General features: G+C 49.1%; 1 protein-coding gene across 1 annotated transcript in view; it reads right to left on the bottom strand.

Annotated features, from left to right (window-relative positions):
* KIAA0556 (KIAA0556 ortholog) overlaps positions 1 to 16,234 on the bottom strand; it is a 229,590-nt gene that overhangs the window by 159,032 nt on the left and 54,324 nt on the right. The window contains exons 3-4 of the mRNA XM_010837427.1: positions 9,630 to 9,706; positions 70 to 239 (exon numbers count right to left, since the gene is read on the bottom strand). Coding sequence (XP_010835729.1) covers positions 70 to 239; positions 9,630 to 9,706 — 247 coding nt within the window. The remainder of the gene's footprint in view (positions 1 to 69; positions 240 to 9,629; positions 9,707 to 16,234) is intronic.

Raw genomic sequence — 16,234 nt, 5'->3', positions numbered from 1 at the left:
GTGGGATGTGGCTCCATCGTCCCTCATTTGTCAGCAGAGCTGGTGCTGACCTGGCAGTACTGTGCTCACCATGAGTCCCCTCGGTGTGGGAGGCGCTTCTGGAAAAGTCGGAGTGGACGGCTTTCCGAGGGGACGTCTTCAGTTCAGAGTTGGCCCCGTTGACGTAGACTGAGAAGCCCTGTTCCAGGTGCTCCAGCCTTAACTGCACGGGGTCCTTGGTTTTCAGATGCTTTAATATCCTAGAAGAGAAACGATCACCAGCGTCTCATCCGAGGAGCCTGAGCCATCGCCCACCCCCGTGTGGGGAGGGACCTGCCGCTCTGACAGGCAAGCGTTTCTAATCAGAGGCTGGGTGGCAGGCGCCCAGCTGTTCCTCTATAAACAGCCCTAAGAGGCCCATTACGCACATGGAGGAGCAGGGAGGGGGAGGCTCCGCGGGCTCTGCTTTCATTCTGAGGCTCAAAGGTACTTCAGCCAAAACCCGGGTACCACCCTTGCCCCATGGTGGCACAGGGGCAAAAGCAGGTGTGTGCATGCTGCTGCACACGGCCTGGGTTTCCTGGGGTGAGCCCAATGTCACGCACCTCCCCTTGGTGGACAGCAGCACTTTGTTCCACGTGGAACAAAATGTGGTCTAAGCCTCTGTGAGAGATTTCACGAAACACATCCTCACATTAGAAAACAGCTGCCATCACGCCAGGCAGACTGATTTTTGGCTTCAAGACATAAATGTGTTCTCCAACACCCCTGATATCCCAAATGTCATCATTTTACATTCAGATGCAGTTTAAAAATATACCAGTGCAGGCTTTGTTCAAGATTAATGATGTGATGATCAAACCCTTTGCCTGAAAGGGGCTTGGCATGAGTGTGGCCAGGTTCCTTGTTCATCTTTCTCCAGAGCCCAACCTCACACTTTGGCTTTGTCCTTTCCCCACTCCTGATGGTCCCTGCCATAGACAGTGCCCAATGCCCATTTCGGAATTGCTCCCATCTGACATCAAACCCTTCAGAGCCTTTACAAATGCCTGCACACACTCCTACACCAACTAGATTTCTTTTCGCAGAAGGAGAAATACAAACAACCATGGTGGCAAAAAAAAAATTAAAAAGTGGATCCTCTTCAGTGATTAAATAAGTTCTTACCAAAGCAGCAAAATGTAAATTTTTAAAAACAATAGTGGGATTTCCCTGATAGTCCACTGGATAAGGATCCGACTTCCAATGCAGGGAACACAGGTTTGATCCCTGGTCTAAGATCCCACATGCCACGGAGCAACTAAGCCTCCTGGCCACACAACGACTGAGCCCGTGTGCTCTAGAGTCTGCACACTACAACTAGAGAAGCCTATCTGTTGCAACTATGCCCCGACACAACCCAGTAAAGAGATATTTTTAAATATAATAGTAATGGTAAAACCATAAAAGGTAGAAAGCCAAACTCTGTTCTAAACGCTTTGTGTGCAGTGTGGGCTTAGTCACGTCAGTCGTGTCTGACTCTTTGTGACCCTATGGACTTTTGTCTGCCAGGCGCCTCTGTCCATGGGATTCTCCAGGCATAAATACCGGAGTGGGTTGCCGTGCCCTTCTCCAAGGGGTCTTCCTGACCCAGAGACGGAATGAACCAGAATCTCTTACATCGCCTGCATTGGCAGGTGGGTTCTTTACCTCTAGCGCCACCTGGGAAGCCCCTCTAAATTAGAGCCAACTCCCATTGTTTGAGATAAGTTCTATAAAGTTGAGGCAAACACTGAATTTGTGAATACTTAACCACTGTTTCTAGGGCAAAATACAGGATTTGGTTCCTGTGAGCCTCTGGTCACAACGTGTTCATCAACTGATCAAAATAAAACCTTGCTTTATGTGTGTTTCCGTTTAAAGGCACCTTATTTAATATATTGGGCTGCTCTTGTGGCTCAGCTGGTAAAAAAAAACTGCCTGCAATGCAGGAGACCTGGGTTCGATCCCTGGGTTGGAAAGATCCCCTGGAGAAGGGAAAGGTTACCCACTCCAGTATTTAATATATATTGATACTTAATACAGTATCACTGAACTCATGCCGGCAGCACTCCAACTCATGACTGAATGAAGCTTAACTAACACGTGTATTTTCTCCACAAGAGACATCATAGCCTTCTTGGGCTTAAGAATGTGGGACAGCTGCACTTAAACCTTATACCAGGGACCAGTTTAAACAGGGAAGTCACCGCTGAAAAACACAAAAATATAAAAAACAGGACACTAAGTAAAACAGAAAAAGGACACTTTACTGTATAAGGTAAGGGCTTCCCGGGCAGCACAGTGATAATTCACCTGCCAACGCAGAGATGCGGGAGATGTGGGTTTGATCCCTGGGTCAGGAAGATCCCCTGGAGGAAGAAATGACAACCCGTTCCAGTATTCTTGCCTGGGAGATCCCATGGACAGAGGAATCTGGTGGGCTACAGTCCGTGAGGTCACAGAGTCAGACGCTACTGAGCATGCACACACAGTATCCGATTGTTAAAAAGCACTGGAAGTGTGGATTCAGGGGCTACAAATATATTGTAGTGGGTGGATAAATCTGCAAATGTGGAATAAGGATTGACTGTATTAAGACTTTAATCTGTACAACAACCCTATGGGGTCATTAATTTTCTTAACCTCATTTAATAGATAAGGAAACTGGAGCACAGAGAGGTTAAGTAACTTGCCCGAGGTCACACAGCTAGTATGGCAGTGAGGCTGGGATGCAAATTGAAGCAGTGTGGCTCCAGAATCTTCGCCACAACAAAGACAACTTCAAGAGCTAGCAAGCTGAAACTGACAAGCTTAGACATGGCTGGAAACAGAACATGCGATGCACTTGGTCTTCGCTCAGTCAGCAAATAGTTTCTGATCAGGAACAATGGTCGGCATTCAGTCCTAACAAAACCACAAGAGCGACCGGAATGTCCCACACTAGGGTAGTGGAAAAGGAGATCTCTTGTAGCTATTATAATTATGAAGATTCTGTCGAAACACGGGGGATGTTTGTGATCTGTTCAGAGATGGGGGGAGAAGGCAGGATAAAAACAGTACCTAGCCGATAAGCGCAAAGTTGGAAAAAAGTGTGTTTGTGGGACCCAGAGTGGAAGGTGATAAATGTGAAAATTAAATCAGCTGTTGAGGGAGGGTGGTGGCACTGTGGGTGATTTCTTTGTTTGCTTTTTTAAATGTTTCTTTGGCGGTTGATACATCCATCTTTTCGGCAATCGTGGCAGGAACATTCATTACAGACTGCTTATCTCTTGCCAGCCTCTGAAGCCTGGGAGATGCCTGATTGTTGGGCAACAGCATAAAACAGAAGGAAAACACAAGTAACTAAGAGACAGTTTCCAAACACGGCAGTAGCTGCGCTCTCTGGCGCAAACAATCAAAGGACGCAGTGGATACCAGTGATCCCCGGGGAGGGAGAGCAGGGAACCCAGGCCCTGCGAGACCCTGAGATGGTCGGCAGGTGCAAAAATCTGACCACCTGGCCAGGCAGCGCCTGCCTCAACTTCCTTTCAGAGACCACCTTTTCTCCTGATACTTCCTGAATGGTCGCCGTGGCATCCTGCTACCCAAGCTCTGTGGCTGGTGCTCCACGTGGGTTTCTCTTTAAGCAGACTGATTTATGAAAATGTGGATTTATGAAACTGATAAACGAGGAGATAATTAGTCAGACTGTGAAAAGACTCACTAGAGGAACTCCTCTACTGCAGCTGAGTGCATCAGGAATACCCACGTGGCATCGAAGAAAAGTGGGTGTTTTTTTTTTTAATGGATAGCCTACTTTGCATAAAAAACTGCCCTTGGTGTCCAGGATTCAGGAAAATCAGATTCAGTCCCCTGCCCTGATGGAGATGGAGCCTCCAGGCACTTGCTCAGGGGTCCCCAGCCTCTGGGACCTAACGCCTGATGATCTGAGGATAGAGCTGATGGAATGATAATAGAAATAAAGAGCACAATATGTGTAATGTGTTTGAACCACCCTGAGACCATCCCCCTCACCTGGCCCACGGAAAAATCATCTTCCACATAACCAGTCCCTGGTGCCAAAGTGGGTTTGGGACCACTGACTTATAGATTCTGTACGTTTCATGTCACGAGTCTCCCTGCCTCACACTGCAGTGTAGTATCTGCGTGCCTGTTCATTCTCCCTTCATGCCCCCCACCCCGGGTGTGGGGTCTGTACTGAGGGCAAGGAAAGGTGAGGAATACTCTCAGAACCTATTTCTGGAACTCAAGGTCTAGCAGGAGAGAGAAGGCATGGATGTGCATTCTAATCCAGCCCCCGGGTATCTAACCATGTCGCAGGCATCGTTTCTGCTTATCTCGTGATGACCTTCGGGGGCACTTGTGCAGAGAGCTCTTTTGTACAGAAGACGAAGTGGAAACACTGAGTTAGAGCACAGGGTGGCACAAGGGGCTGTGACGGGGGACGTGAGATGCTTGACATGGGTGGTCGGGGCACAAGCAGGGGTTCAGGTGAGGAGAGGACTTAGCTGAGCTCCAAGGGCAGGGAGCGCGTTGCTCACAGGTCTGCTCGTGACCAGGCTTATAACAGCTGTCTTGGTCTATAGACGCCTTGCTGCTGTGTGACTGTGGGCTGGCCACGTGCCTCCTTTGGACCTCAGGAAACCCCGGGGTCAGCTGAGGGGCTCTCTAAGTGTCAGGCATCCAAGGATTATCTGGATGTCCGCTCACTTTTTTTTTTAATTTGGCTGTGCCAGGTCTTAGTTGTGGCATGTGGAATCTAGTTCCCGAACCAGGGATCGAACCCAGGCCCCCTGCACTGGGAGTGCGGAGTCCCAGCCGCTGCAACACCCAGAGAAGTCCCTCAGCTCACTTTCAAGAAGACATACTTATCACCAAAAAGATGATGATGATGATGGAGAACGCATACTTGGATGGGTGGGCTTACTGCAGACCCTCAAACACCTTGTCCTGCTCAATCCTTCACTGGCCCAGGAATTAAGATCCTGGCATTGGCCTGTTTTATAGATGTACTTGTCAAGGTCAGAGAGTCGAGGAAGTGGCTGGGATTTAAATTCTGGTCCATGAGGCTCCAGAGCTCATCTCCCTGACACGTCATCCTGCCGTTTCTTGTCTCCTCACTAGGCATCACGCCACAGAGCTCCATACAAGGAGAGTGCAGAGGAGAAGCAGTGGCTCCCAGGCAGGGCTTTTTGGAGGCAGTGGCATTTGAATGAAGCCTTGAAGGATGGAGAGACAGGGGACAGCGGTGCAAGGAGCCTGCTGTTCCTCCTGGAACCTAGTGGCTCACAAGCTCCAGTATTTGTCCTCTAGGAAGTCACCAGCCCCCATCCGTGTGGGCGGAGGTGGCGTGGTGCAGAGGACCGAGCTCCGTGCTGGGGGCTCTGCCATTTCCCAGCTTTCATGGGCAAGTCCCTACACCTCCGGGGCCTGTCTCTTCTTCTGTAAAATGAGACCCAGGATGTCTAAGCTCATGAGGATGGAAGGGGATGCCAGATGAAGCTCCAGCTCAGAGATTGGTCTGTGCAAGACCCCCTCAGAGCTGGTTCTCCCCTTTCTTCCTTCTGCCTAAATCTTCTCATGGGGCAGTGGGTTCACCTCTCAATTGGGTATATTTTCCTGTAAGTTTCCCTCAAACAACCTTTTTTTTAAAAAAAAAACAATACCATTGCTGGCTTCTTAGATCTTAGACCTGCCGCCCTCTAGCATGTATATTACAGCCCCGCTCGGCCGTTAGCTCTTGACTGTTCCTCCTGTCTCAGCCCTTTGATGATTTGGGCTGCTTTTTCGTGGGTCCTGTTAGGCATGATTACATCTTTCATGAGGACGCCGAGTGAGCAGAATCACTAAGCATCCTCTGGGCGAGGGTTGTGCGCGGGTCAACAAGAGCTGCCGCATCCCCCCACCCTCCCTGGTCCTCTCCTGGAGCTCACGGTCACTCTCTGCCCCTTCTGGCCCAGTCCTGGGTAGCCTTGTGCTCACCTGGAGGGAGTTCCTCGAAGGCCAGGGCTGTGTGCCAGACACCTGTCCTTTTCACCTGTCCAGTCACTCACCCCCATCTTCCAAACACAGCTCAGATTCTCCTTGAGAACTGCCCCCTTCCTCCCCTTACTCCACGTGGTTTGAGCGAGACTCACACCCTTGCCCAGCTTCATGGGGTGGCCCAGGAGGGGCCAGGCAGACTCTGCCACCCCACCAGGCTCAGGGCGGTGGTTGGCTCATGGATGGAAACTCAGGACTTTTGAGTGAGGATGGGCTGGAACTATTAAGAAAGATGTGTTTTCTTCCTCTAGAGGTAGGATGTCAGTGGGTTTCCGGGGACTGCCTTGGCCTCTCTGAGGGAGGTACCTTTGTGAGGTGGTTCCAAGGTGAGAAAACAGAACTGAGAGATGGAGAGTGACTGATTGCAGTGACCCACTTTGAGTACCTGGATCCAACTATGCCTGAAGCCCGCATATCATCCCAGATTTTTATTTTGCAAGGCAATAAGTTTCACTGTTTAAAGTAATTTACTCTGGGTTCCTGTCCCTTAGAGCAGAGGAGCACTGACTAAGGCTGCCTGTGTCTCCCTCATTGCAATGTTCTCCTTAGTACTAGTGGCAGGTACTGAGGAGGTACTCAGTGGAATCCTGCTGAAAGAATAAAAGAAAAACCTGATCAGCATTTTGTGGGTAGCTGTGTTCCAGACAGGTCTCTAAGAACTCAGCCCAGTGATTACACACCCCCTTCTTGGGTCACAGGCAACCCAGTATGCAGACTGGGTTTTCACCTCCTTCTGTGCCCAATATGAAGTTCAGAGGCTGGGATTTCCCTGGTGGTCCAGTAGTCACAATTTCACCTTCCAATGCAGGGGGTGAGGGTTTGATCGCTGGTTGAAGAGTTAAGATCCCACATGCCTTGTGGTCAAAAAACCAAAACAAAAAGCAGAAGCAGCGTTGTAACAAATTCAGTAAAGACTTTAAAAATGGTCCATGTAGAAAAAAAAAAGTTTTAAAAAGGCTCAGAGGCTGGTTTTCAACCTAGTTGTTTTTTAAATTGGTGTATAATTGCTTTACAATATTGTCTGAGTTTCTCCTGTGCTGCAAAGTGAATCAGCTGTATGTGTACGTATCTATATGTATAGATCTATATACACGTGTATATGTACCCTCCCTCTTGAACCTCCTTCCCACTCTACCCAGTCTTATAAGTAGATTTCCAACTCAATTTCAGTTTACCCCTACAAAACCCCTCCATAGTGAACTTAGAGCCACTGGCAACCCTGGCAGATTTCTCTCCCCTGGATTACTGATGACAGCGTCAAACAAAACGTAAATAAGAAAGTACGGAGACTTTGCTGGTGGTCCAGTGGTTAGGACTCTGTATTTCCACCACAGGAGGCGCAGATTCAATCCCTGGTCTGGGAACTAAGATCCCACATGCTGCGTGGCACGGCTGAAAAAAAAAAAAAAATGTAGGGCCCAGCTCCACCACTTCCTGGGTGCATGACACTGGGCAAATGCTTGCTGTCCTGGTCTCCACTTCCTCATCTGTAAAACTGGTGAAATAACTGCCTTATCGGGCAGTGTGTGGATAAAACGAGAGGATGGGGGCAAGCTGCCTGCCACACAGCTGGCACTTCAGCAAAGGTGCCTCTTCAGGCTTGATCTGAGGCCAGCTCCAGGGCACTCCCACTCTGCATATGTCTCCATTTGGAGGCGTTTCTAGCTTTACCTTCTAATTCCCTGTCATCAAGCCAGCTCCCTCTCGGTGACAAACTCATCTCCCAAATCTTATGGCAGCTTCATTCTGACATATTTTTTTATTGCCTTTGTGCTGCGACCTCCTCTCTAGCTCTTCTCAGCTATGCTATTGGCCGGCGCCTCTTTGATCACACACGTATTGATCCCTCGATTAATGAGAAGCCATTTGCTCATGAGGAACTATGACACTCTCCTCCCAGACAAGTCACGTGTATACGATTCAATGATCACCCAGGTGTTCGGTGGCACCATCCAGCCTGCCAGAAACTGAATAAAAACATTCTGTGCCCCGGCATTAAGGATGATAAAAACCCACATTGGTCTAATCAGCGCAAGCCTGGGCTTGAGGTTGCCCCTGGGACGGAGGGAGATGAGCACAGAGCAGCTGGGCACATGGGATGTTGCCTGGCATTTCTGGCTGGTCTTGGAGAGTTTATCTATTCAAAGGTGCTCTACTGGGGGCAGGATTGCCTTGCTTGCAGGCATCTGGAATGGGGGCAGGTCTCGTCGTCATAGATACTGGAGGTCTTAGTGACATTTAGTAAGAGGACAGGTAGGCAGGGACGCTAAACTCCTACAACACATGGGGCAATCCTGTACATTAAAAGCTTTCCCCGTGCAACATGCCTCCAGGGCCCCAGCTGACAAGTACTCGGAATCCAGCCCACCAGACAAGGGCTGAATTCATATTCAGAATAACAACCCCCAGACTCTTGCCTACAAGACCCCAAGCACAGCCAGCCCCAAAGCACAAAGTCCCAAATAAGTTCCCCTGTCCTTCCCGCTCCTGCAGATCTGGGGGATGTGGAGCTGTAGTATCCTTCTGTCTGTCTTGCGCTTTGATTTGAATTCATTACCAACATCTTGTAGGGGTTTCCAGGTGGTGCTAGGGGTAAAGAATCTGCCTGCCAATGCAAGAGACCCAAGAGATGCAGGTTCGATCCCTGGATCAGGAAGATCCCCTGGAGGGGGGCATGGCAACCCACTCCATTTTTCTTGCCTGGAGAATCCCATGGACAGGGGAGCCTGGCAGTCTACAATCCACAGGGTCGCAAAGAGCTGGACACAACTGAAGCTTCTTAGCATGTACACACCAACATTTTAAAACTCAGGATATTTCACCACACAAGTCCAGATTTTCAGTGTCTCCTGTCTTCTTGGAGGATATGAACCCCTGGGCCCGTGAGAGTTCCAGGCACCCACTGTCCCCACCGAGCTAGCTTCACTCACTGCCTGACCCCTCCTAGCATCAAAGTTTGCAAACCCAGCTTTCCCCAAGGTTCCAGGGCCTGAAGACAAACCACAATGAACTGCAGGTGAACTTGCACAGCCTTGCAAAGGCCTGGAGAACATAATACTCTCCAGCCAGACCACAAGCTTTGACCTCAGTACACATGGCATCGGGCTGCAGGTTTTTTATGAGAACCGGCACTCCAGAGTCAAATCAGGACTGACAGCTTTAAACGACATTGACCAACTTCAAACACAAGTGTAAAAGGACTCCCCCTTTACATAACAAGGCATGATTATAGGCTCAGATTTCCGGGGACCTTCAAAGCCTGTGAGATCACAGACTAGGTTATTCACACACCGGCCCTGCCAAATTCTAGCTTTTCTTAACAAACCCAGCTTCTCCCAGAACAGAGGCACGGAGACGAGAAGCGGGCCCCACACGTCCAACGGTTTGCTACAGCTCAATCCAAAGATGCGATTAAATCAATGAATGGAGAAATAGGAACTGGGATGGCAGATATTATTCCAAGCCTCTGCGTGGAGGGCGACTGCAGCCTGTTCCGATGTGAAACCGAGCCTGCACGCTGTTAATAACTCTAAATAGGCTTTTGATTTGGTTAATATCAGGGCTGCTGTCGGGCGGCTGCATCTTACCGGTTCCTCTGCTGGAGCAATATTAAATACTCATCGTGCTTCTCATCAAAGTCTGTCACCATGTCCTTAGTGTAACCCTGAAATGAAGAAACAGAGCGGTGTGATGTCGGAATGCAGGGGAGCGTTTACTGAGGCCCAGGTACAGCACACGCCCCACGGGAGGCCGAGAGGCAGAGGCTGACCTTGACGAAGGCCCGGCTCCCTGGGCGCATCACCCTGGCGACCCAGAGCCCCAGAGACTGTCTGACGGCCCAGTGGATCTAGAACATATGCAACTAACAGTCTACGAAAAGGAGAAGGGTGATTTGATTCCCCAGCCTCACTGTTCATTCCTCCCATGCCCTAATAAAATCAAGGACTCTGAGAAGATTTGGGCTTTACTGTTTTCTCCATGCTCGTGATTTGGTGATCTCTATTGCCCTAACCAGATGGAACCCAAATCAGTTGTTTGAGAGAGAAATCTCATTTTTTTTTTCTTGCCACTGTGAAAGAAATGCATGATTATAAACAACTCAGTCATTACAAAAATATACAATACAGAGAGTGAAGATTCCTTTGAAGCAGATGTTCGTGGTTTTCTGCTTCCCCTTCTGGTCACAGAACTCTGGATTTCTTTGGGGGAACTGTTCAGTCCCTTTTCCCAGTTCGCTGGCTTCCTTAGATGCCCTTGAAAGTTCCTTTGGTCTGCACTCGGGTCACATACCTTGACCTTGGTCTCGCCCATCAACACAGTACTTCCCCTGGCCGCAGGATCCACTGGTCAGGGGATGAGCCTCAGCCTGAGCCTTGCCCTTGAAAGTCAGCCCAAGGACTTTACTGATACTCCTGGGGAAAAGCTACTCTCTTTCCACTCGGGTGCTAAGGTAACGAGATGCAGGCTTGGCAATGCCTGAGAACGAAGTCAAGAAAGAAGACAGCAGATCCCAGCGATGCAAAGACCGAGAGTCCTAATGACATAATTTGAGCCCCTGGATCCACCCGTGCCTGAAGAAGTGTCTGGACAACTTAGCTATGACCCTAATGTTATTTTGTTTCAACTGAGTTTCTGTCATTTGCAGCCAATAGAATTATATAAGTCGTTACCATGGCCTGATCATTAGAGATAAAGATTATCTCTATTAAAGATTTTTACAGCCCTATGGGGGGATAGTAAATGTATAATAAACTATAAATATTAAAAGTGACATACGGACCTCCCTAGTGGTGAGGTGGATAAGAATCTGCCTGGCGATACAGGGGTCACGGGTTCAATCCCTGGTCTGGGAAGAGTTCACATGTCCAGGAGTAACCAAGCCCGTGTGCCACAGCCCCTGAAGCCCATAAACCTAGAGCCTGTGCTCCGCAACAAGAGAAGCCACCGCAGGGAGAAGCTCGTACACCCCAGCCAAGAGCAGCCCCCATTCGAGGGAACTAGAGAAATCCCACAAGCAGCAACGAAGACCCAGCGCAGCCAAAAACAAATGAATGCAGCGACATACGTAACACCAGTAAAACCTCCACTCTGATTCGATACATATTCCACTAGATGCTTTTCTTTGCTTGTAACATACATATATCCATATTTATAAACACACACACACATTCTTTTAAACGAAAGTAGGGTCATACTGTAAACAATGCTTTGCCATCTTCTATGCTTCTTAACTAACTTAACTTCTTAACTAAAGAGACAGTGTAGGCTTCATTCTAGCCACAAGTCAGACGGATTAAATGTTAAATGGCAAGTGAGACGCTTGTAATAGAAACACAATTTGTGTGAAAATCCTAACGATTATCACGGGGAGAAGAAAAAAAAAGAGAATTTCCATCATTCTCTTCTTAGCTTCTCAAAATCTGCCTTGCACCCCATTAATCTACCAGAACTCTTCCCAAGGGTGACCCATAACCTCCTTAAGCAAATATGATAGCTCTTTCCAACTTCATCCTTTTCCATTGATCCGGGGCCACGGGGAGCTGTTCCCACCCATCCGTTCCTCAAGTTCTCCCCCTCTAGCTTCCGAGGTTCTGAACGAGGCTCCTCCCCTCCCGCACCTTCTCTGGCTGCCCTTCTTCCTTGGCCTTGGGCGTGGATGGTCGCTGTCTCTCTCCATCTCAGCTGTCTGTGCCTTTCTCCCTCTGCCTTCCCGTCTCCTTCCGATTCCAAGGAAACGGGTCCCTGCCAGTCCAGCGCTGACAGCCCAGCCCCCTTCTCACTCCTTTTCCTGCAGGAAGGACCCTAGGCTGTGGCCGTCTGCTTCCTTCTTTCCCTGTTGCCCCCCACTTTGCCTCTCAGGCTCCCCTCTCTCTGAGCCACCTGGGGAGAGGATGCTGGATTCCCGTCTTTTCTTTCACCCTGAGTCTCTGAAGCCTCCGAGTTTTCCTGGGGTTTTTCGGGCTAGCTAATCTGGCCAATCAGGAACTAAAGAATAATAAGAAAGGATGATACTCTGAAATCATAAGAAATTTAAACAAACTAGCAATAGGTGTTCCTATTCCTATTTCCCTGGCTTCCTGAGAAGCCCAGAGACTTTCCTTGGTCCTCCCTGGACTGAGTCCTGCCTCATTTTGACTGTGAGGAAAGCACCGTGACCTCAGGAGAGCTGGTAGGTTGCAGGATATGGGGTCTGGAGAGGATTCTCAGTTCCTTTTTCAGAACAACGTGTGTACGAGGCAGACAGTTGATGCAGCATTTCCATATACATGATTCTCCTTTGATCTTCGCGGCAACCCTTGAAGTGGTTATTACCACCCCATTTAAGATACAAGGAAATCCATCCCATGAGCCTTCCGGAAACATGGATCCTACTCCATGGTAATTTACATAACTATTTTGAGAAATTAAAATGGCCACTGATATATTAGGGTACGGAATGAAATATTCAATGACATTTTTAGGTGAAATATGAGACTTCAAAGAGATCGCAGCTCGGGGTGGGCTGCCCTGGGTTTTCACCTCCGGGAATACATTTATTCGCCTCTGCCAGGAGGGAGATGTCATTGGAAAGATTTGAAGAGCTCAGGCACAGAGCCAGCAAAACTTCTCATCAACCCCATGTTTCTCAAATGCTGATGCGTGTGTAAATAACCTGAGACTGTGTGGAAAGCGAGGCTCTGATTCAGGGGCCCAAGCTGACACCTGTAACAAGCTCCCAGGCAATGCCCGTGGGCCACACTTTGCCAGCGAGGCCCTGGACCAGCCCTGTTTACTCCTCATTACTCACAATATGCCCACCTCTAATCAGGTCAGCATTGAACTTGAGCTGTGAAGAATTTGAGCTTTGGAGTCCCGTGTGGGTTGCACGCTCAGTCGCTAACTTGAGCCCAACTCTTTGCGACTTTATGGACTGTAGCCTGCCAGGCTCCTCCGTCCCTGGGATTTCCTAGGCAAGAATACTGGAGGGGGTTGCCATTCCCCTCTCCAGGGGATTTTCCTGATCCAGGGATCAAACCCACATCTCTTACGCCTCCTACATTGCCAGGTGGGTTCTTTACCAGTCGCGTCACCTGGGAGACACAGCTTCAAGTCACAACAGTGCTACTTGTTTCTGTCAAATGGAGGTAACAATAGCACCTGTCTGGTTGGATCTGTCTTTCCCTCATAGGCTTCCCTGGTGACTCAGTGGTCAAAAAAAAAAAAAAAAATCCACCTGCCAGTGTAGGAGACACAGGGTCCATCCCTGATCTGGGAAGATCCACTGGAGAAGGGAATGGCTACCCACTCCAATATGCTTGCCTGGGAAATCCCATGGACAGAGGAGCCTGGCGGGCTACAGTGCATGGGGTCATAGACACGAATTAGTGATTAAACAGCAACAACAACTCAGGATCGAAGGTGAGTTGGATGCAATAACAATAAGAAGGTCGCAGCACGGAATCTGGCACCTGGGTAGTTCTCAGTATTTAAATAGTACTATCTTAGCCCCGCCCCACCCCACCCAGCTCACTGCTGTCCCGATGCCCTAATTATTCGATTCCCTTCCCCTTGCGGCTCCCCCCAGAACCTCTCCAAGGCCCAGCTCAGCTCCCCAAGTCTCCATGAAGGCTTCCTCTGCCATTCTCACCCCCTCTCACTTCAGCTCAGTTTGAAACCCCGCAATTAGTATTAAGTTACACACAATACAGGGTGAAATCGTATATAATTAAGTGCTACGTTGTAAGCCTTTAACTATATCTATTGCTCACTCATTATCTGGGGATTTGGAGACCTGGAGGGGAGCCCTGAACTCTGCTACTTACCTTCTCTGAGCCTCTGTTTCCTTGTCTGTAAAAAGGGGATGTTAATAAGGTCTACCTTGCAGATTTACTCTAAGAATAAAAGTGGAAATCATTAAGGATCCTTTTCTTTCTTCTTATTACTGATTCCTTAGCTGGATTATAAATTTCTAGAATGTAGAACTGTGCGGAAGTGGGGGAACCAACCATCATGTGGGAAGCCTGGAGCCCTGGGCCCCAGTCTCAGCTTCCACATTGTCCAGCTCCGTGATGGTAACCGCTGAGGATGACCAGTGCCCACCAGTTAACTCTCACCCTGGTCAGATGCCAGACACCTCTCTTCCTGGCACGGCATATTTCACTTTGCTGAGGCTTTATTTCTCAGGCTATAGAACATGGAATGTGAGAGTGAGTGAGTATTAATTAATATTTAAGCCTTCCCCCTGGAGTAGGAAATGGCAACCCACTCCAGTACTCTTGCCTGGAAAATCCCATGGACAGAGAACCCTGGCTGGCTGCAGCCCATGAATTGGCAGAGAATCGGACATGACTGAGCACGCACACACATCAGACATCCTACAAACACAGCAGAACCTTGTAAAGTACCAAGTTTATCATCATCATCTTTTAGCAAATGTTGATCAAGTGTTTACTGTGTGGCTGTTACCTATGCAATGAGGATTTAACAAAAACTTCAACCCAGTGGGTAGCCAGATCCCAGCTTGTCTGCACCCAACCCTCAGTCAGGGGCTGATCCTTACAACTCCACCTCGCATTCCGGTTCTGAGGGATGTGAATGGCAGCCCCTGCTGTCATGCGCTCAGTCAAGCAACACACTGGCCAGGGGTCTATAATTTAGGGAATGGCCCGCAGTGGGGTCTGGGGACACCCATTCAGTTGAATGCATAAGGGTATTTTTCTAGGAAGAGAGTCCATCATTTTCATCAGATTCCCAAGGGCATCTGAGGCCACAGAAAGGAGACAATTGACTATGCTGTGCTGTGAATAATGGCTCAGTCGTGTCCGACTCTTTTCGACCCTGTGGACTGTAACCTGCCGGGCTGCTCTGTCCATGGGATTCTCCAGACCATAATCCTGGAGTTGCCATGCCTTCCTCCAGGGTTTCTTCCCAACCCAGAAATTGAACAGCAGTCTCCAGCATTGCAGGCAGATTCTTTACCAGCTGAGTTACCACGGAAGCCCCAAGGGATTATAACAAAAGTGTATCAAATGTGATGCCAGGGATCTGAAGGAAGGGACTGGGGAGGCTTCTGAGGGCATGGCCAGGCTCAAATCTTTGGGAGTCATCCTGAAAGCCTCACTTACTCACTCACTCACTTTCCCACTCCAGGTCCAATCCATCAGCATCATGTGAAAAATACCACTTATTCCCTAATCTGACCACTTCTCCCCACCTCCTTGCTACCGCGCCGGTTCAGGACTCCTCACTGTCCTCCCCCTCCTGCCCTCCCCGCTGCCGTCCATCCTCCCTGCGACAGCCCAGGAGTCCTGATGAAAGGGAAGCCGAATCATTTCACTTCTCTACTCTGGACTCTGCGGGGGTTCCCAGCGGCCACCAGGCCCCGCCCACTGGGCCTCCACCCACGTCTCTGACCACCTCATCACTCCGGTACCCGAAACACCCAGCCTGTGCCCACCCACCCAGGGGCCTTTGACTCACCATCCTCCCCCAGGGTAAATACCCAGATTCCTCATCTCCTTCAAGGCTGGTCTCAGATCTTACCTTCTTGGCGACGTCCTCCCCAGGCATCCTACTTAAAATTCCAGGGACTTTCCTGGTGGTCCAGTGATTAAAAAGCCGAGCTTCCAATCCAGGGAATGTGGGTTCAGTCTCTGGTTGGGGAACTAAGATTCCACACGCCACAAGGACTGAGCCCGGGTGTCACAACTAAAGAGTCTGTGAGCCACAACAAAGATCAACCAAACCCCAATGCAGGAAAAAACAAATATTTTTAAAAATTACAAGCCATGTATACACACACACTCACACACACACATACTCCCAAACCCTCACTAATATAAACTCTCCTTGATCTTATTCATCATGCCTCTTATTACTGGGCCATTCCCCCTGCACTTCTCCATGAAGGCAGAGACTGTTTTGATCGCTTTGTGTATTCTAAGCCCCTAGGACAGCGCCTGGCACACAATGGGCCCTCATTAAATGAATAAATAAGATATTTGAGCTGAGATTTGAAAACTAAACAGTCTGGGGACTTTCCCTCTGGTCCAGTGGCTAAGACTCTGTGCTGTCAGTGCAGGGGGCCTGGATTCGATCCCTGGTCGGGGAACTAGATCCCACATGTCAAAACTGAAGAGCCCACAGGCCGCAATGAAGATGGAAGATTCTGCATGCCACAACTAAGACCTGGAGCAGCCAAATAAATATTTTT

The sequence above is a fragment of the Bison bison genome, unplaced genomic scaffold, assembly GCF_000754665.1.
Source record: "Bison bison bison isolate TAMUID 2011002044 unplaced genomic scaffold, Bison_UMD1.0 scf7180017864072, whole genome shotgun sequence".
In the NCBI taxonomy this organism is placed as follows: Eukaryota; Metazoa; Chordata; class Mammalia; order Artiodactyla; family Bovidae; genus Bison; species Bison bison.
The sequence above is the reverse complement of the archived record's forward strand: the minus strand, read 5'-3'. Positions and strand labels throughout refer to the sequence as shown.